Source organism: Zeus faber (assembly GCF_960531495.2).
Source record: "Zeus faber genome assembly, chromosome: 21".
Classification (NCBI taxonomy): Eukaryota; Metazoa; Chordata; class Actinopteri; order Zeiformes; family Zeidae; genus Zeus; species Zeus faber.
In genome coordinates this window covers 11434920-11457283 of record NC_137208.1, presented here as the reverse complement: position 1 = coordinate 11457283, position 22364 = coordinate 11434920, and the positions used below count along the sequence as shown (strand labels likewise).

Here is a 22364-nt window from a genome sequence, read left to right as displayed (position 1 = left end):
GGTATTAGTTGTTCTAAATCTGTAATAAAAATATATCTTATTGGCGGTGTTTTCAGAATTTAAATACGCATGAGGTTATGTGCGCGCTGCTAGCACGGAGAAATGGAATAAGGTCTACCTCGCGTTCAGTTAATTATCTGTTACCTATTGGAAGCAGAGTTTCCATTATCCGGTAATTACCATTTTTCAAGTCCGATATATTTAAATCTCTCCGGTCATAATGTCCGGTGAAAATAATTTCCTCTAAGCACAACTTGAATTAGTGCTGGGCAATAAAACGACGATTATCGCCATATTTCTTTTCCTCTGTGTCAAAATAAAAATCTGCAGATCTGTTCATTTCAGCGTTTGAGAAATGTTGCAATGGACCGACAATCAGTTTGGACGATCTAAAGCTGACCTTTCACCCTTAACCAATCACGTTTGTCGATATAGAATTACGCCCCACCCCTCCCTCGTGGACAGGTCACACACACACACACACACACACACACACACACACACACACACACACACACACACACACACACACACACACACACACACACACACACACACACACACACACACACACACACACACACACACACACACACACACACACACACACTGAGGAGAAGCAGAAGGACGATGTATTGTTGACAACAAGGACACATACGTCCATAGTTTTACTTCATTCATTTCAATATTTAATTGAAGTTCTGAACCAAACCAGACGATAGATATCCATTGTGTAAAATATGTCGACAAGATGTGCAACACCACAAACCTTTATTATTTATCTAGACCTAGTTGTGATATTTATTTTGTTTTTGATTTTATAAAAATAATTTACATCAGTGAAATGTTAATTAAAGCAGCTGCACTTGTTATTTTTGATTTCAACTAGTAATATGCGTAATATTTATTTATAAAACAGTGTTAACTGATGGGACTTGTTTTATTTAAAATATTCAATAAAAAAATATAAAACTACATGCCTTCATGAATTCATTCTTTATATAGCCTGCTTATCAATTGTTTTTAAGCTCAATAAACGCAGATAATGTTTGACAGTAAATAATCCCATTTGTCTTGATCTTTCAGGACACGTTGACCGGCACAATCTCAGGGAAGCTAAATTCAACTATGACCAAAACTGGTGCAATGGAATATTGTTTTGATGATTTTCAACAAATTGACAAAAATATATGATTTGATTGTAAAATTTATCAATATAATGACAAAAATATAATATAAAATATGGTCCATTATTCGACTTATCCGTCCCACGGTTGTGAATATGTGATGTCGATCATGACTCTACAGGCCATGAAAACTGTGTTATGGTCTGTTGTTTATGGTCAAAGCCATAGAATGGTGAAGTAATCGCACTACCAACACTCAATTACCATCAAAGTTGTTTTTCAGAAAGGGTTAATGCTGAGAGCACCCTGACTTAATACTCAACCAGTGAGAAAGAGGTGGGCAAAAAATATATACAAACCAGAAAGTGTGCGCACACAAATATTCAGCTCGGTGAGGAGAATATCCACATGGGGCGATGGATGTCCAAGTGAAAATCTATTTGCCTATTTTAAGAATGTTTCATATTTGTTTGAAGAATGTGTTTTTTTGGTTTATTTTCATGACTTGTAACCTATGAGAAGTAACAATTTGTGCAGACTTGGAGAAATGTACCATGACCTTAAAAAAAAAAAAAAAAGTGTGTGGCGTTTAGCTTATAGGAGATTAACAAGATTTCCTTTTTTCCCCCCACACCACTCCATTATCACTTCATTTTCTAATCGTGTTAATGGTTGGGGTATCGGGAGGGCAGGAGGTGGGATGGTGGGTAATACGAGTCCTCATATCTGGTAAGTGTAGGGAAGGGGGGGGATAAGAGCGAGCAAGCGAGCGAGCTCCTTTGCCAGTGTAAGTTGTGGTCAGGTTACAAACACAGCTCAACTTGTTAAAGATTAATCCTGTACCTTTGACACAGTAGGGGAGGCTAAATGCTTTATCTGCAGCATCAATAAAAAAGGATAGAGATGGTTAACGTGACATGTGATTCCACACACCCACGACAACAACAACAACAACAGTCGAGGATAATACTGCCTGAATGTTTAGATGTTAATTCATACCTTAACTAAAATTCAACTTGATATCTGAGTATAATTTGTAAAAAGACAAAAAACAAATAAAAAACAAAACGAAAACATTCGACCGTTCCCTCTGTTAAGTACTATAACTGCATTTCGCAACAACTACAGAACGAAGATTTGCTGCAAAACCCCCAATACCCACTTTCCCTACTGGTTATTGCAGATTATATATGCATATAATGGATAACATACCATTTGGAGGGTCACGTCTCTTATCTGTGAACACAGACGAGATAAGGTGTTATTTTGCTGCGCTTGATCGTGAGATGTTGGTGTTAGTAAAAAGGGAAACGGTGTGTGCGTGTAATAGCTTGTACAGTAGGTGCACCAAGAGGAGATTGAAGGTTTTCAAGCGCTGGAGGGCTCGGCGGGATTTTGCAAGCCATATGTGGACGGAAGTGCAAAGCGATTGGCGAGGCAAAGATCGGGTGTTAGAGCTTTCAAGAGTGGAAAAAAAAAAACCCCAAAGAAATCACCACTTGCGTCATCGTACATTTTGCTCTATTTTACATCTTGTATTAGAGAGTGGGTCACAGGCTTTGAGTAGGTGGTTATACACACACACACACACACACACACACACACACACACACACACACACACACACACACACACACACACACACACACACACACACACACACACACACACACACACACACACACACACACACACACACACACACACACACGATGGCCAGAGACTCACAGCCAGTGAGGTTTTAGAGGGACAACAATGCAATCAGGGGTTCAGGAAATGGCCGACGGAGGAGGAAGAGCTGCTCGGGTTCAGTCAAGCAAACACGTCGATGTCATGAAAGTATATGGAAATGGAAAGTGTGTTGCAGGATAAAACTAATCTTCAGATAAAACAACATTTCACACCTTATATGGTGAGAAAGCGTCGGTCTTATTTTATAATCAATTTATAATGCAACATGTGTCCTGACTGACGGCAATGTCTTAAATTCAATACAATGCCATTATACTGAAAGGTCATATATGATAAATATAAATGTATCGCCCAGCCCCAGTGTATAGACACCGCTTGATAAATCACATGAATCATGTTAGAAAGACAGGCATCCTCTATACACTATCCATTCTCGTAAAGCAACACGAGTATCAGCAGAGCGGGAGACAATGAAGCATTAGTGTAAAAGGTTCAAAGGTTTCCTGGCGCGTAGCTGGAGAATCATTCAGGATTAAGAATTCCCACCGATAAGACTTGGAGAGCTCAATGAGAGAGACTTCCGAAAAGCGGCGCGTCAAAACAGTTGCAACTATTTCGATTTCTAAATGTAATGCCATTATGTGCAAAACTTTTCTTTTAGATGCAAGAGAAAATTTACTTTTTTTCCCCCATTAATTATTAAATGTCTTCAGGACTGAAAAATACAGAGTTTATAAGTAATTCTATCTTGTATCATAGATGAGTTCATCTCAAACTATAAAATATGTATTAATGGAGCATTATAAACCTATAAAAGACTTGAATAGTGAAATAAAATAAGTGTACTGATTATCATTTACTGCCATTTTTGAAGACTTTCTTTTTCATTTAGTTGCATAATGGCCAGTCTAGGTAAGTTGGTGGGTGCTGAAGCAGTTAGATCAGTAAAGGAGGACAGAATGGCGGTGTGAAGAGGGTATGTAAAGGTCTGGAGGAATGGGGAGGCTGGTAAGGAAATAAGGATGAGAAATAAGTAAAGCTGCCTACACATGATAAGAATCAGGCACTGTTAATCCAAATATAGGATTTCCAAATAGCGTCCCTGTCGTATGAAATATACATTGTCTTTCAAACTCATTAAACATGGTCATTTTTGGTATCTAGTTTAGAATATTTTAAAATTCATAAAAATAGCCTTTATTTTTTAATTTAGGGAACTTTTGAGACTTGTTGCTTTCGCCAACGTTAACTGGGTCAAAGCTCAAACCATCTGAACGTTGGGCGACATGCCATTTCAATCATGTGATCAAAACCCGTCTTGCATTCCAGTCATGTGTGAGTGGCGAGTTAGGATTGGCTCGTCGGAGCAGTCTCAGCAGTTACCAGATTTCCTCTGTCTTCTGCCCAGGAGTTCTGAGATTTGGGAACGGAAACGCTTGGCCTCCTCCTCGCTGGCAAAGTTGAGACCCACCTGGCACGCCTGTAAAAACACATGTGAATAGATATTAGGGCTGGGTATTGGTACTTGAGGTGTGGGGATGGTGTGGTTTGAGCAGCCACACCTGTCTCGGGTCTAGGTAAGTGGGGCCCAGGATCAGTGTGGCTGCATACCTGTTGCTTGTTGGTTGGTCTTACGAGCGACAGGTAAAACCCCCATCCCCACACACACTCAGAGGAGGACTCACTCACGGACCTCGTCATGACACGTGTCCATCTGCTCCTGGGCTTATTCCACCCAGCCCACCTCCCTACAATAAACTGTGTCTGAAACCCTGTTGTCCGCGTCTCTGTGCCGGAGGTCCCTGAAAACGCCTCTTGGCTGGTGTGTGGTAATCAAAACTGCCACAGTACTCAATACCTTTAAGGTATCGATTGTAATAACTCAATAACAAGTAGTATCAAAACTTCGCCAGTCAAAAAATACCTGCATTTAATCCTTTTGGAACCCATATCTAGAAAAAAATGACTATTTGTATGGTTGACCGCAAGCGTTTTTTGTTTTTTTTAATGTAATACAACGTGTGATTGGCTCAATACCGCAGCAGCACCAGTCTGTTAAAGGATAGGTTCACAATTTTTTACGTCTGTTAAAACACCAGTCAGGTGTCCATATGAACAGTGAAAGAGGTTTTCCTCACTGTAATCATTCCTCCTGCATTGGCTATTAGTTTAAAATTACACTCCCCAAATACATCATTGTGCATTTTTGTACAGTTATTTAATAAATATTTATATATTTATATTTATTTATAAATATATAACACTTACAAAATGTATGGGTGTAAAAATATTTGAATGGGGAAGAGTGGTGGCTCTATTGGTATCGGTATCACTTTAAGGGTACTTCTATCGGTACTGGTATCGTAATTCTTTTAACAATACCCAGCCCATATATACAGTATATCACACAAAATAAGCTTGAAATTGAGCATGGGCACACATGCACAACACCTAAGCTGCTTTCACACATGCACTGCAAGCCTGAACCTATCTAGACATTAACCGGAGAAGCCGTATTTGAGCACGCAAAAGCTTGAATCGGTTGGACCAGACATTCGATTGAGCCCATGTGTGAATAGGAGCAGGTCATAGCCTGGAGAATTAACAATGAGCACGCTGATGATGTTTCTATCATGCGACTGGTGCAAGATAGAAATGTCATCAACATACCCACTCGCTCCATCCGATGGTGAAGAAGAATAATAATAAGAATAATAAAATAAAAGCAAATGTTTTTAAAATAAAAATGATACGAAGAGCAACGCAAAAACAGTCATCACTACAGATGAGTCGGGAGCCTCATCCACCATCTCGGATGTGCTGTAACTAAACACTGCGATTTCTGCACCGCACTTTTTGCGTCCTGCCTCCCGCACGCCCAGGCACCGTCCCTCACCTTAATCAAACTGAGTATTTCTAGTAGGTGAATGGAACTGATGAATTAAAATAAATGGGAATTATATCATCAGTAGAGAATTTAATGGAAAACGTTATCATTGCAGATAATATTTACATAATCTGCCGTGTAAAATATCAGAAGTAATTAAAATTATTACTACCTATCAATATTGGTAGTTTTGTGGCTTTACACACACACACACACACACACACACACACACACACACACACACACACACACACACACACACACACACACACACACACACACACACACACACACACACACACACACACACACACACACACACACACACACTTTAAAGAAACCCTTAACCATGCTGATAAAATATATATTAGTCTTTTAAAGCTTGAATTAATCTAAGACGAATTGCACCGTGTGGTTGTGCACAGTGGAAAACAAATGAGACGGTAGCAGCAACAGTGACTAATTTCTTCATTTTCTGCATAATAAGAATAGTGTAACACACATCAGTCAGTCGGTCACTCGCTAAATTACTGGTCAACATTCTCATTAGATTGGTCAAGGAGGAAAATCACGTCTGTTTCTTCTAATCTCCTCTCCCTACCCGGCCCACACACACACACACACACAATGCATTCCTTCACAATCCCTTTCACTCTGACAAATTGTCTGCATGTCCTCATTTGTGAGGAAGGGGAACACACACACACAGACACACACACACAGTCAGACACACACACACACACACACACACACCCCCTTCCCTCTGTTTGCACTTTGTCCTCACCTATCTGAGAGCTCATGGGGTATGAGGCTGTAAAGCCCTTGGACATTGGAGTTGTATAGGGCTATATAAGCCAACCTTGTTGATATAAACACAACTGAATTAAAAATAGTTTCCTTTTCCTCAGTTCATGAGTTCACTGAATGAACCGGCTGATGCTTCAACAGTAAACAGTGCTTCTGCATTGTTAAGGTAACGGTATCTAACACTGGAGGTGTTTGCTCCACAAACAGTCATGTGGAAGGCTTCAGATATCAGATCAAGCGCATTTTATACAAAACCAAGAAGTTTCGTAGAAAATGGGGATTCAAGGAACTCTGAGCAAGGTTACTGACCCCACCCTGACTAGCACAGCTGTAAATCTAAGAGCATCTTAGTAGTAGTAAATCTTAATAGGAGTTAAACCTTGGTACTGGAATAAGCTGTGGGGGGGGGGGGGGGACTTAAACAAAACAACACTCACATCTCCAGCAAATGTGATAAAGTAGGATCTGGTTGGGTTGATGGAGAAGTTGTTGTACAGCTCCTGCTCAAACATCGTCTTTCCCTCCTGCGGTACAAAAGGTGAGAGAGACAGTTGGCTATTTGAGAGAATAGCATGAAAAACATTTATTTTGCACAATCCTGCTCCTTGGACACTGTGCTTCATACAAAACAAATAAACATTTATGTTGTTTCATGGTGATTTCATTACAATGGCTTTTGCAGTACTTGTTGGTTTGCTCGAACCCACCTTGATGTCCAACACCCTGATAAAGTAGGATCGTAGGGGGTTGTCCTTGACCAGACAGGCCACCCCGCAGCACTTTTTGTTCCAGCCAGAGTTCCTGTCAGATGTGTATACTTGAACCACCGCTGAGGATAGAGTCTGGGGGGGGGGGGAGGGACAGAGGAAAAATACGTTGAAATCCAAAAGTTATTTTGTGTAAAACTCTCTGTCACGAAATGTATTTAGTCAGAAGCAATGGTGAACCGTCCTACAACATGCTTGTGGTTTTAGACGGTTTAGCAAGCTCATGATTTTGAAAAAAGGTAGTGCATAGGTGAATATTTCATGTTTGGCCTGGGCGACTTCCTCGACTGCATCAACGAGTCTTTTCACAGAATGCAAAATGCGGCAACTATGTTCTTAGAAAGAACTCTCGAAAGACATAAAAAGAACACCGTATTTAACAAATGAAAGTAGGAGCCACATCCCATGGCGAGACACCTTTCCACTGCATGGAGTATAACACAATATTCATGAGAAAACAATACTAAATTGGAACATCATGATGTGATTTCTTTGGACATTATGCTTTTTGTATATTTCAATTTTGAAAGGAGGGGGGTGGATACACAGGTCAGCCACCGCATTAAAACCCCTGACAGGTGAAGTGAATAACGTTGATCATCTTGTTCCAATGGCACCTGTCAAGGGGTGGGATATATTAGGCAGCAAGTGAACAGTCAGTTGTTGAAGTGGAATAATAATATCCAAATAATAGCCATATTTAAGCAGGTGCCACTGTCTGGTTTTAATGGGAGAACGAAGACACTAGCTCCTTCCCCGGCATTGGTTATTATAGTCACAGCAGGAGAATAACGTTGCAGCTACAGTGTTCTAATGTGTCATATTCCAGAATAAACAACTTAATTTAGCCGCTGGGAAAAAAGTTGAAGAGAAAGACGAGCAGAAGGTAGCGGTTTTATTTTTTTGGGAAAGATATGAATATTCATGAGGGGCACGTTCCGAACGAGCCCTCTTCGGTGGAATCCCAATTAGTCTTCATTATCAGTATTATTATTATAATGACTACATAATCTACTGCAGAAGGGAGATTAAAAACAATGCTATTTGCAATGCACGGTAAACCTCAAAGACAGGGAGAAGTATTGGCTGCTTTGTTTTAGAGGGATTCTGTGCTGTTTAAGCATACATTAAATTATTAATGTATATCCACGATGTTTTTTTATACATATTCCCATTATATTTTAGAAAAAACATTAACAACTTGCGATTAGGACTTTTTTTTGCGTGTGACCGTCGATAACCGCCAATCGCCTGATTATGAAATAATAGGCCCAGCCCTATTTGTAACTATCCAAACATCTCAATAGAGCTGGAGCTATAATTTAAAGACTTCCTCGGCCGACACGAATAAGATGCCTCAACTTATTGGTTCCTAAACAATCTTTTAAATTTTTACCAATCAATACCAATTCTGTTATTAGTTAAAGATCATATGGGTTTAGTTTTGCCAAAAAATATAAATAAATATTAGAACATACATACAAACCTTTAGTCAATGACGTGAAACAGATTAACTACTACGTATCAAATTATGCCACACAATTTCTTGATGGTGAATAGCACTGACACAGTTCAGTTTGGATACCCAGCTCTGTTTCCCACAAAATGTTTCAGTCTGCCAAACTGCTTATGAGGCCATTGTATCCTGCTCTCTCACTCCGTCCACCGATAAGACAGGAAGCAAGGCCCCTAACGTCTAGGGCTGCCCCCGACCAAAGATTTTGCTAGTCGACTATTAGTCGACAGTTCAAGCCATTAGGGGACTCATCGTTGCACATTTGTGATAGTAATTTAATTATCCAAATATATATGTTTTTGGGAAATCAGAAAATGGTTTGAGTTCCACGGCTGAAAAAGAATGTTAAAACTAACAGTTAATGCTGTGCTTACATTACAGATAAATACAAAACCTAATAACCAGCCTTTAAAATAAGAAGCGAGCCGCCTGTTAATTACAGCAGTTACATTACATCGATTACACTTATTAGACCCTATTAATATCTTATTAATGTTAACATTTAAATTACATATTAACATCAATTGCACTGAAATGTGGTGTAAGAAAGACTGTTTTTGCGGTGTCAGCGTCCCCGCATTAGGGACCCCTCGCCGGGCGCATTTCCCGGGGCCGCGGCCGTCACTCGCTGCGCCTTCCCTGTCCCTCGCTGGGATCCCGGACGGCGGCCAGCTTTACAGTGCCCCTCCGCCCTGACCTTGGTGCTTCCCGGGGGCCGTGACACGTTCCGCCCTCCCCGTCCCCAGCCCCCATGGGGCTGATTTCATTATTAAAGAATGTGATTGACGGTTTCAAATGGCTCTTATCTAAAATATTGTGTGTACTATAAAAATATTGCATTTATTATATAAAATACGCAATATTTTTTCTGACTTCAGACTAGTTGAGTAGTCTTGGTTTAAACTTCTGTTTAGACGTCAGGGAAATTAGTCGTTAGTAACATCCCTATTCTGAATGTGTCGGAACAACCAGAAAGGGGAATGAACATTTTTCTTAATTTATCAGTAACACCAACACAACACATTAGAACCAGCCTTTAAAATATAAATTAAATTTATTAGGGATGCGCAGCGCGTACGCTTGAAGCGAGCCGCCTGCTAATTACCAGCAAAAGCCACTCTTCAAAATCTGTAATTTCAAAATGTTATTCTTCTGAATGTGTCAGAACAACCAGCAAGGAGACTGAACGTTGATTCTTGTTAAAACTTGTTTCAAATTAAAAGCCCTCTGGCGGTCACAACTGGACCATGGAGCAATGGAAGAAGGTGGCCGGGTCTGATGAATTACGTTTTCTTCGACACCATCTGGATGGCCCGGGTAAGGGATCCAATCCGATTGAGCATCTGTGGGAACAACGAGCGGCTCCTCCGGTTCGGAGACCGGCTTGGGGCGGTGCTGGAGTGGCTCGGAGCGCAGCGGGGAGCGTTGGGGGTGCTCTGCTGTTGTCCCCGTGGAGCCGTCCCCACACTTAAAACATTTCATGGTCCCCTGTGCGGGGGGAAAAAGTAATTCACTTCTGATTTTGGATTAGAAATGGGATATGAAATGATGCAATGATACACGGATATTCCTGCCCATTTACGCGCCAACGACCCGGACACTTCCACGCGCGTCCCATCACGCCGGTAAAGGGCCGAAAATGTCTGCCCAGGTGTCCTGTTTACTTCAGAGGTGATTGGAGCTGGAGCTGGAGCCGATTAAAAACCTGTGTCTATTGCAGGGTCATCTGACTGAAACCCGGGTATTACCTTTCCCACTAATGACAAATATTAGCGAGTGTTACTGGGTTTTTTCAGTGGGAAGGGGGTATGACAGGACTTAAAGGATCTGCTGCTAACATCTCGGTGCCAGATACCACAGGAAACCTTCACAGGTCTTGTGGAGTCCACGCCTTGACGGGTCAGAGCTGTTGTGGCGGGGTGCAGGTCCCAAATGGAGTTTTTTTTTTTTTTAATTTATTTAATTTTTTTTTAATCCCTGCGACCAACCGACCATTGAGAAACTCGGTAGACTAAGACTGTTCTCGTCGACTAATGTTTGGTGGCCTACTTGGGCCAGCCCTAATAATGTCATGATGAAGCCATCATCGGTTGAAGAGAAAAGACAGTAGTCGATCTAAGTCCCAGATCTAAAAGGTGGAGATACACACACGCTACTCGATAAGAACTCTAAAGTGAAAGATGCACAAACTCGACAGCGAGAGGAGTTGGGACAGGCTTTGCTCTACATAATGGAAAAAAAGAAAAAGATGTTAAATCAAACTGAACGTCATTTATTGACAGTACCGGTAATTGCACTGGAGGAGAAAGGGAGAAAAAATAAACCACACCCCCAGTGACTCAGGTTCAGGCTCGTTAACTGGTTTTTATTTGTGTGTCGGTTTATATTTGAGGAGATACAGTACATATAAAACATGTTTTGAATGTTGTGACTCCGGAGGAAAAAAACCCCAAGTTTGTTGACCCAGGAAAAGGAGGTGGTTCAATGATCCTGAAAGGAAGGTTGAAGCCCGTCCCCTGCCATGGCGCAAGACGTTTGGACCGATCGCGATAAGGGGGAGCTCTCCGAGTTCGCCTCTGGGGCTTGCGCAGAGAACACCGCAAGAACCCGGATCACCGTGTCAATGTGTTCTTATCTTGTTCCGGAGACGTCTTTTTGCTCAAAAACTTTGACTTCTTTTTCAGTGTACCTCCCAGAGTTTGTGTTAGAAAGAAAATTGGTGCGGGTCAACGTGTCCTCGAGGATTTCAACTTCCCGGACAAATGGGAGAGATTCCGGTCAACTATCATCTGTGTTTAGTGAGCTTAAAAACAATTGACAAGCAGGCTATATAGAGAATGACATCATCAAGGCATGTAGATGTATAATATTTTTTATTCAACATCACAAATAAAATAAGCGGCGTCAGTTAACGCCATTTTAAAAATAAATAAATACAGGTACTCCTTACTTAACAACCAAGTTCCGTTCCTAGGACCAGGCCATTGAGCGAATTGGTCGATAAGCGAGGACTCGTGTTATTTCATGGTAAGGGGACGCGTGGCCATTGCGAACGCTAGTGTGGTGAATACTGACAGACTGCAGGAACAGGACTGAGAACGGTAAACAAGTAGGTCGTTAAGTGAGGAGTACCTGTATTATGAATATTACTATTTGAAAAGAGCAATAGGTAACAAGTGGAGCCGCTTCAATTAACATTTCACTCAGATAAATTTTGATCAAAAGAAAAACTAAATAAATATGACAAGTAGGTCTAAATAAATGAATATGTCTGTGGTGTTCGTCGGGACGTCCCATCGACATATTTTGCACAATAAATATCTAGGCTTATTTCTTCAACAGATTTTCCAGGTAAAAAAAAACAGCAATTACCGCAAACAGAAACTCCTACTTACCCCCAAAAAAAACACAGACTAAATTTTTTTTAACAAATTAAAAAAAAAAATCCTGGAAAATTAACCAAACATTGTGGGAAGCTTTTTCTGAATTTAAAACACTGCATTGACTAGTTAAGTGCTTATGGTGTCTGGTTAACTCGTGGTTTTTTTTAGAAGCTACTGGGGCAGTGCTGTGCAAGACTGGGGAGTATTGAGCTGGACCGCTAAGAGGGTTTCATTAACCACAAATGGAAAGTCTAGAAAAAGTGATTATGTGAAGAATAAATATATTTATGTTAGTACAGATTAAAAGAGACGGTGCGCCATACACTTGGAAAATAAGTTATTGGGTAAACAGAATTTTGAGAATTGAATCAAGCACTTGTAACGGGCGTAACACTGAAACTGGGAGTTGATTGCACCTTTATAAGCACCCCATTGTTTCTGGTTATGACTGGGTGTCTCCCAAATATGTTAAGAGATATGCCCTTGACATAGTGACTTTCGTTACGAAAGACTTTTGTTACATTTCTGCACTCCTTATTCATTAGCAAACAGCTTAACAGTGAGGGACAGTTTCTCTGCTGGCGTTTGCTGGTGACGCACAGCTCCCAGCCCGCACCTCAAGGCACCACACCTTTTGTTGAAAGAGGAAAGCAAGTGCTGCTAATGTCTGTGTCTGCAAAGAATGTGCCTGCAATAGGGAAATGTATTGTACATGGTTATGTCAGATATGTCAATTAATAACCAGATATATAAGGGAAATGTAAACGTTTATTATTAATTGTGAGTGTGAGATGGTAAATGATAAAAAATATATAATTGAGGGTGAAGGAAAATGCCCAATCAAATCAATATTTATTTGGCCTTTATGGAAAATAATGACTGAATAGTCACAATTGGCAACAGCTAACTTCCCTCACACAAAGAACAAACAAAACACACAGGAAGGTTTGTTCACTTGTGTGTCTAAAAGGATCCGTAGTTTAGAACAGTGACTCCAAAGCTTTGGTTTATTCCCAAAATGGGAGTGGATTTTCTTTTATGGGGGAGGGCTGCAGGGGTGGGATTCAAGGCTATAAATGTTCAAGACCACCTTGATCTACTCAGATAACCTGCTCATAACTCTCTCTGGGGGAAAGAGAGGGGGAGAGAGAAAGAGGGAGATCTGAATCTGGTGCGGTTTTATATGTCCCCGCAGGGCCTTCCTCACACTGAGGGGTCCAGGTTCAGAGCCATTAACATAAAGATGAAAGGCGGCGACAATGAAGCGGATGCTGGGGGAGCTTTGACAGTAGCTGGATCACAAGGAGTCATTCCTGATTGCCCCTATGCATTTCCTGGGTCATTAAGCTTAGGTTGTTTTTCCATGGTTTTCTATCTGGGGGGGGGCAGATTTACAATAGCAGACATTCGCTACGAATCCTTAAAACTCAATCAGCCAATTATAGTTCCTGTCACATTTCTCTATTTTGAGTAAATTTGAAAGAGATGTTACTGAAAGGCAGCTGTTAAGGAATTTTTTTGTTTTTATTAAATTAAAAAGATGATTCATGGCTTCATGGCTTCTGAAAACAGTTTGACCGTTGTGTACACAACGCCTCTCCAAAATCAAATCACTGGTCCAGAAAAATGTTCCTATTACAGAAAAATCAATGATCTATAGTTCCCCCCCACAAAAAAATGTTACTTTAACTTATTGCATCAGCAATCATGTGCAAGATATATTTTTCTCTACTCACCCATTCTATAGTTAAAACCAATAGCTTGTAGATCACCTCTCCCCTAAAAGGAGCAGATTTAGAGGTTAATATATCACCCAAGAGCCTCTGGGTATCATAATTGAAAGGCCTCTATTAGGTAGCCAAGTTGTGTGATGAGCATTAAGTTCTATAGATACAAAAAAAAAAAAAAGGTTCAGTCATGAGAGACTTTGAACAATGAGCACATGAGCGTCAGAACCGGACCATGGAGCAATGGGATGGAGGAGGAAGGTGGCCTGGTCTGATGACTGACATTTTCTTCCACATCATGTGGATGGCTGGGGTTGGGGTCCGATCCGACGGAGCATCTGTGGGATGTGCTAGAACCACAAGCCCGATCCATGGGGGCCCCACCTCGTACCTTACAGGACTTGAAGGATCTGCTGCTAACGTCTTGGTGCCAGATGCCACAGGACTCCTACAGAGGTCTTGTGGAGTCCATGCCTCCACAGGTCACAGCTGTCTTTGGCAGCATGGGTGGGAGCTACACGATATTAGTGGTTATTAATGGTGGTTTTAATGTTGTGACTGACAAGAGAATTAGAGAAGAAGAGGGTTAGTGCCCCTTTAAGAGATGGTGTTACGGTTTCCTGCTTCTCTGGCCCCGAAGCCTCATCCGCCTTTGGAACTCTAATTGGTCCTGACAGGGCACTGAGGGCAGCGGAGAATTTCTATGACGTCATCAAAACCCGACCGACACTCGCGCTCTTACTGTCCTAGGTACACACCAGCACAAACACTCTCTGATCTCTTCCTCTCAAATTGATTCTTCCCTAAAACACCCCAATTCTTTCAATAGTCCCCCCCCCCTTTCTCTACTACTCATAAAGATTTATGGAGCTTGATATGCGATAAAATGGTTCACGGTGCACTGCTTCCCTATCTGTCATTGCAGTGTTCAGACCCAATTCATTTTGTATTGAACAGCCTAAACACATCCATTAGAAAAGATAATTTGAAAACAGTTATTGCTATACAATACATTTTTCTCCTGTGAAACATCTGCCAATTTTGATATCTTTCTATTGGGGACATTATCCAAAACGGACTCATATTCGATACAAGTATAGGTGCATCCCTAGAACTGTCTGACATGAGCCAACACAACAGGCCAAACCGACGCTCTATACAAAGACAAAAACACACCTCCTTTTGCACCCAGCGAGTAAAGAAACGACAAAGTTCCACATCTGATCTCCAGCAGAAAAACATGTCACTCTAGGAGGATGGGAGTGGAGGCCGGACAAAGTGAGGAAACAAGAGGAAGCCAGGGTGGTGATGGATTCTTGTCCAGCTTTTTGACAGCAGCAGCAAAGGTTCGCCTCCCACACAGACGTCCATCAGAAGGGTTTTTACCTGATGGTTGAATGGCTTTCGGAAATCATTCAAAGTCGGGTAGAGAGAGCCGATACGGTTCCGTACACAACAGAACAAGCACAAGCACAACCAAGCTGAATAAAAGTAAAACTAACCACAAGCTCACGTTATCCTTCAATGATAGAATTAGTCGCCGAGAAAAAGTCACTCAAAAATCAATCATACGGCTGTGGTTTGGATAACGTAATAGTGATGCTGCCCAGATTAGTTGCTCCGAAAAATGGGCCGACAGGCTCAAAGACCGGTAACACCACCAATTTTACCAGCGAGTATGTGGAGAGCATGAAACTGCAAAGCTAAACATGCGGCCCTGTTAGCAGCAGCGTTGCTCAACTGTCAAAAGTACTGGGGCTCATTATTTAAACCATTTTAAATGTAAAACTCTGAAGATGAGACCAAGGTCGTTCTTTGCACAGCAAAAAGTTCACTTGTTTACTCAGATCTTTTTATTATAGTTAGGAAACCATAAATTAACCCAGCGGTTTCTCCAGGCTTAAGCCATTATCAAGATAACCTTAAAAAACACAAAAGGCAACATTTTCAAATCGTGCATGGTGATTAATCAAACAACAAAATGTACTGGGATAATTTATAGCCATATAGCCTAGCCCCAACATGAATGGATTCACAAAATGTGAATTTGCTGTCCTGGATGGCGCAAAACAGGCACAAAGACAATAGAGTTGGGCTGAGCGATATTACTCCTCGGCCCTGTAATGGTTGGACTATCGTTGCCTTTGGAAATGTAGTTGCCGGACGAGAAAGTGTATTACTTGTTTCACTTGATTACTTAAACACAACACCACCGAGCTGCCATTAATCTACTGTTCAACTAAACATACATTAAAGTACAGACTACTCCGTTTCCTCTCCATTATTTCTGTGATTTGCACACAAAGCAAACCTATTAAGAAAAGACAAGATACTTTTTCTTCTGCAAGCCTTTCTGTTTTTACCTGTGAGTTCAGGAGCAACAATTTCTCGTTCGGTTGAAAAACAATATATTCACTGCATTAGAGTACTATTTGAAATATTAAATGGACACCGGCGTAACCAATTACCTGTTTACATCCCTAGTTCAGATGAAAAAATATGGTGTTTAACAATTTTACACTTTGTTTTATTAATAATAATAATAATAATAATAATAATAAGTTAAATAATAATTATGTTAAAAATCTAAACTTGTTTGCCCTAATAATAATTTTGTATATAATATTGTTGCAAAAAAATATATATAAATAAAAAGATCTATCATCATAATAATTGAAGGCGATTTCCCCAATCCTTTAATTGTAGGGCTGTATGTTGCAAAGGAGGGGAATGGAAGATCAAAGATGAAAAAGGGTCATATCGTGGAGGCAGGAAAGATAATCAGAAGATGAAAAGGGTAAAGGTAGCTTAGCATTCAAAAAAGGTAGAGTTGAAAGGGGGGTAAGGTAAGAGAGAGGGAAAGGGAAGAGTCATGTTCCACCACTCCAGCACAAATCACCAGAGGAGGTCGACCACGGGACTTCCTGTACGAGTGGACTGCTGATCAGGCAACACACACACACACACACACACACACACACACACACACACACACACACACACACACACACACACACACACACACACACACACACACACACACACACACACACACACACACACACACACACACACACACAAAATTGGACCTCTTCCCCCTCTTGCCCAGTCAGTTAGTGCTGCTGATGGAAACAGCAGAAGGAATACCAATGACTAATCCTTGTCTCTCTCAAATTGTCAAGATCACACATTTTCTAATGTGAGATAACATAAATATTTCAGGGTACCTAAAAGGGGCATTATTCAACACTATCTTCTCTTACTCAAAAAAACTGGGTCTAACCGCAAAAGCACAGTTTCACCCTTGAAGTGTTATCATTAGCGTAACATCGCTGTTAAGTGTCAGCTCTTTTGGCTGTATAAAAAAAACCTTAAAAACGGTTCCCCCTAACAAGACCGGGTAAAGGGAAATGTTAAATATCAAGTTAACAGCAAAAGATGTAACATCAGTTGCCGAGGACTCTTCATTAAAATAAGTTAGCACACTAAAATCAGCACAGCATAATGCGGAAGGCCATATGGTGAAATAACATTCAAATAACAGCCATGTTTAAACTGAAATAACTATGGGATCTGAACCTACATGGAGCAAACCAGTATTCAAGAACTACATTTAAAAGACAATGCCTGTTTGACCGACAATCAATTTACAAACCAATAATAGAATTAGAACGCTAGATTTGAGCAATTGATAATAAGAACTTACTACACTGAGATTTGATGGGCTAGAAAATGTATGGACATTCACGGCTGCTTGCAACAGACTCTAAACACAGAAGCAGTTTCTTGGTGCTGACTTAATTCCATGTAATAATGCAGCAGCACATCAGCTCTTTAGATATAGATTAGCTCTGTTAATCCAAGTTTGTTTCCCAGTGTGAAGATAGCAATCTCTTAAATCTTTTTAACAAGAGCCTAGCTAACAATAGATTGTTTAAAGAAACCCTTAACCATGCTGATTAAATTTATATTAGTCTTTTAAAGCTTGAATTAATCTAAGACTAATTGCACCGTGTGGTTGTGCACAGTGGAAAACAAATGAGACGATAGAGGCAACAGTGACTGATTTCTTCATTTTCTACATAATAAGAATAGTTGTATAACACATCAGTTAATTACTGGTCAACATTCTCATTAGATTGGTCAATGAGGAAAATCATGTCTGTTTCTTCTAATCTCCTCTCCCTACCCGGCCCACACACACAATGCACCCCTTCACAATCCCTTTCACTCTGACAAATTGTCTGCATGTCCTCATTTGTGAGGAAGGGGAAAACACACACACACACACACACACACACACACACACACACACACACACACACACACACACACACACACACACACACACACACACACACACACACACACACACACACAACCTGAGGAAAAGCGTCATTGAAGTTGCGACGGTACGCAAAGACACACCTCAAAACCTGCCTGACTGTACTTCAGCAATATGGAGATCTGCAAATGTATGCGGCCAATACCAAAAACAAAGGAGTATGTGGAAAAGTAGATTTCAGACTCATTGTGCACATGTACTCTTTAACATTATGTAATTTATTTAAAAATGAATTTAAGATCCCCTGGGAGGAAGCAACATCTCTATATCCTTAATCTACTGTACTGTCCAAGACAACAGCTGTTGTTACCACAGTGGGGAAGTAGGACCAGACGTGGCTACAGGAGAAAGTCTTTCCTGAGTGTGTGGCAAATCAACCTCACTAAAGGTAGTCACCACCATTCCACACCTATGTGTTGAGCAATACACACCACGTGTCTGTCACTCACAGGTAAAACCTGACAAGAAGCAGATACTTATCGAGAAACCCAAAGGACAGAGTCGGATGGTTTCAGCTCAGCTTACAAACCAAAGGTTTCAGTAACCTTAGCACATAAGCTGTATAGAAAAGGGGAAGCAGCAATACTCTTTGTAGAAAATATGAGTGGCCGTCACACTAGGGCTCCATACACTGATACAGAGAATAACAACAATAACAAACTGTGCGTTAGGTCACTTCTGCATTTAAACTTTTATTGCACCTATAGTCTCGAGATAGAGAGATATATAGAGATACATATAGATTGAAGAGGTTTATTCAAGAGAGATGGCTTATTATATATATATATTTTTTTTTAATGGACTTAATATCATCATCTACAGTTATTAACCACAGCGTTGGGTTAGGAATTTGCACAGGATCCTTCCTTCAAGTTTTCATTTGTATATTTTTTCATGACTCTTAATGCCACACCACTTGCACACGTAAGTTGAATCATTATCAACTGTAAAATTTAACAATATTTTGAACTTTGATATGCTATGTGACATCTCATCAACCAGGGGAAATTACTGTACCAACCAAATGGACGGCATTCACATCATTCTGAGTTATTAATAGGGGAAGCAGTAAGCTGTAATGTTCATCAGTAGTTACATTTGGATAGCATGCTTTATGCTGGTCTCCAGTATATCCATACATCACTTATTAGGACAGCGTTGTTATTAAATTATTTGACACCCATTTCTGCTGGAGGTCATATGGCCCTACATACACCCATCAGCCACAACATTAAAACCACCATTAATAAACACTAGTATTGTGTAAGGCTCCCCTGGTGCGGCCAAAACAGCTCAAGACCTGTCGAGGCGTGTACTCCACAAGACCTTAGAAGGTGTCCTGTGGTATCTGGCACCAAGACGGTAGCAGCAGATCCTTTCAGTCCTGGAAGTTGCAAGGTGGGGTCCCCATGGATCAGGCTTGTTGTTCCAGCACATCCCACAGATGCTCCATCAGATCTGACCCTAACCCTGAACATCCACATGATGTCGAAGAAAACGTGATTCATAAGACCCGGCCACCTTCCTCCATTACTCCATGGTCCTGTTCTGATGCTAAAGTGCCCACTGTAGGTGCTTTTTGTGGTAGACAGGGGTCAGCATGGGCACTCTGACCGGTCTTGGGACTACGCAGCCCCGTACGCAGCAAGATGTGAAGCACTGTGTGTTCTGACACCTTTCTATCATAGCAGCATGTACTTTTTCAGCAATCTGCGCTACAGTAGCTCTTCTGTGGGTTCGGACCAGACGGGATAGACTTCACTCCCCACGTGCATCAATGAGCCAATGGGCGCACATGACCCTGACACCAGTTCACCGGTTCACCGGTTGGTACTCACCACTGCATACCGGGAACACCCCACAAGACCTGCCGTTTTGGAGATGCTTTGACCCAGTCGTTTAGCCATTACCATTTGGTCCTTGTCGAAGTGGCTCAGATCCTTACGCTCACCCATTTTTCCTGCTTCCAACACATCAACTTCAACAATTGACTGTTCACTTGCTGCCTGATATATCCCACCTCATGACAGGTGCCATTGGAACCAGATGATCAATGTTACTCACTTCACCTGTCAGTGGTTTTAATGTTGTGGCCAATCGGTGTATACTAGCCCCAAAAAACCTTCATGTTACTATTAATTGCGTTCTTATATTGCTCCTCATAAAACAAGAAACAGGGAAACAATCATATAGCTGGGAAATTTCTAATAAATAGCAGTTATAACTTTCTGAGGTTGTGTGCTGTTATAGGTTAGAGGTTATTCACTTTTGGTACTTGAGCTAGATGAGAAGCATATTATTGTAGTAATAGCCCTCCAATTGTAAACGCATTGTCTAAAATCAGTATTTATTCATCACTCACAAATATATTTGGGGTATGGGAACAAGCATGACCTGATTTAACAAATGACTCAACATATTACATAACATCACCTAATGTTGAATCGTGACTGGGACACAAGCTCTCCTACATACGTCATTGTATTACACAGTTTTTGGTCAAGCCACTTAATTGCCAAGTGTCTTGGCAAGATTCTTTTCAGACAGTCTCCCGAAAACTATGCTGCTATGTTATGTAATGCAAGTGCAAAAACAATCCATTTCACACCACAACAACCAACGTTTGTTGGGCGAAAACCTGGGCCAAAAAAACTGAACTGAAAAAGAGAGCAGAGAAGCAGGATTTCCTGACTGATCTCAGGTGTGTCAGGCTGCACAATCACAGGCCTCGGGCGTTGACTTAAAAGTTTCCATCGGCAAACACCCCGTCGGGATGTCACGATGGTTAAATGCGTGACACGATATCATTTTGGAATACCCCCTCCAAAAACAAAACAAGTGAACACAAACAATAAAACTCCAGCTGAACTATATATTGATATGATATTGATTGTAGGACAAGAGACTTGAGATAAGAGACCGCGTGGGATTTTGGTTAGATACTTCAATACAGTGCTACAGAATCTCGCATCAAAACAACAGGCAGTAATAATGAAGTAATAAGAATGCAAAACAAATTGGCAAAATGTAATAAACCTAAAAATTAACAGAAATAAAGAGTAAAAAAAACCTATGTATCGACTACTACACTGTCAAAATATGGAGTTGTACAAGTTTCCATGAATAGATGAAATAGAATGTGTACACATACTGTGTAGATTTTATCTATACTGTGTATGGGTTGTTGTAATATCACGATATAGGCGTCATCTTTAAGGCTGCATTACAGTGAGGCGGATATTACATTTACAGACACTACAATTACAGTGATGAAAGTTTGCCAACTTCATAGCCTGTCGTGATAATCGACACTTGCGCGCGTTTCGGTGCCAATGATTGTCTCCGAGACATTTGCGTCAACATCTGGCAAAAACTCCGATAAACCCCGAGGCGTCTCGTCGTTGTCGTCGCCGTGTTCGGCACCACGCTGTCGCGATATGTGGCTTTGACAACAGCGCCCGGCGACACGTAACAAAGCACGAAACAAAGTTTTCCCACGGAATAAGTCAGGCAAGGCGAACCCGGCGGAACTTACGATGCATTTCTTGCCGAGGTGGTTGAACAAACAGTCGTTCTCCGACTGGTTCAGGAGGATGGAGGCGACGTTGGCCTGTCGCCGCTGGGTCTGGTGTCCGCTCATAGTCGGGCGCTGGGTGTTAATTTACGTCGGCTGTTGTCGCGATATGTCGCGATACGCAGTCCAAACCAGATAAACAAACAACCCTTCGGTCATTCGGGCCTCCACCGACCCCCCAACCCCCTCCTCACGTCGGTCTATCGGGCTTTTTTTTAGAGGCGCCGTTATCCAAAAGAGGGGTGTATTCGGGGGGGTTGACCGTGGAGAAAACGATCGAAATAGCCCCGTCCCCGGAAAGCGAAAACGGGGTAACTTTTTCCTGGAAGTCCGACCGCCGGAGTGAGGAGCCGCTTCCATTCAACATGGCAGTGGGCGCGCTGTTCCACTATCGACGGAACGGCGGGTGTGGACGCAGTCAATCTACCGCCACTACTGTACCAGATGTTCCGCCACACCGAGAACCTCGGTCGGGGTGTCGCTCACGCCGCGCCGCGGGTGCGTCCACCGTCGTCCGGGAAATCGTCCCGCCAGCGAGG

At 41.4% G+C, this 22364-nt stretch overlaps 1 protein-coding gene across 4 annotated transcripts in view; it reads right to left on the bottom strand.

The window, feature by feature from the left end:
* LOC307246573 (actin nucleation-promoting factor WASL-like) overlaps positions 1–22152 on the bottom strand; it is a 37163-nt gene extending 15011 nt beyond the window's left edge. For 2 of the 4 annotated variants that reach the window (XM_080022540.1, XM_080022541.1), the window contains exons 1-5: positions 21787–22152; positions 7221–7355; positions 6951–7037; positions 4203–4299; positions 2340–2363 (exon numbers count right to left, since the gene is read on the bottom strand). In XM_080022540.1, the coding sequence (XP_079878666.1) occupies positions 2340–2363; positions 4203–4299; positions 6951–7037; positions 7221–7355; positions 21787–21891 (448 nt within the window). In that variant the 5' untranslated portion in view covers positions 21892–22152. The remainder of the gene's footprint in view (positions 1–2339; positions 2364–4202; positions 4300–6950; positions 7038–7220; positions 7356–21786) is intronic. The other 2 variants (XM_080022542.1, XM_080022543.1) reach the window with 1 other exon arrangement.
* Positions 22153–22364: the final 212 nt, after the last annotated feature.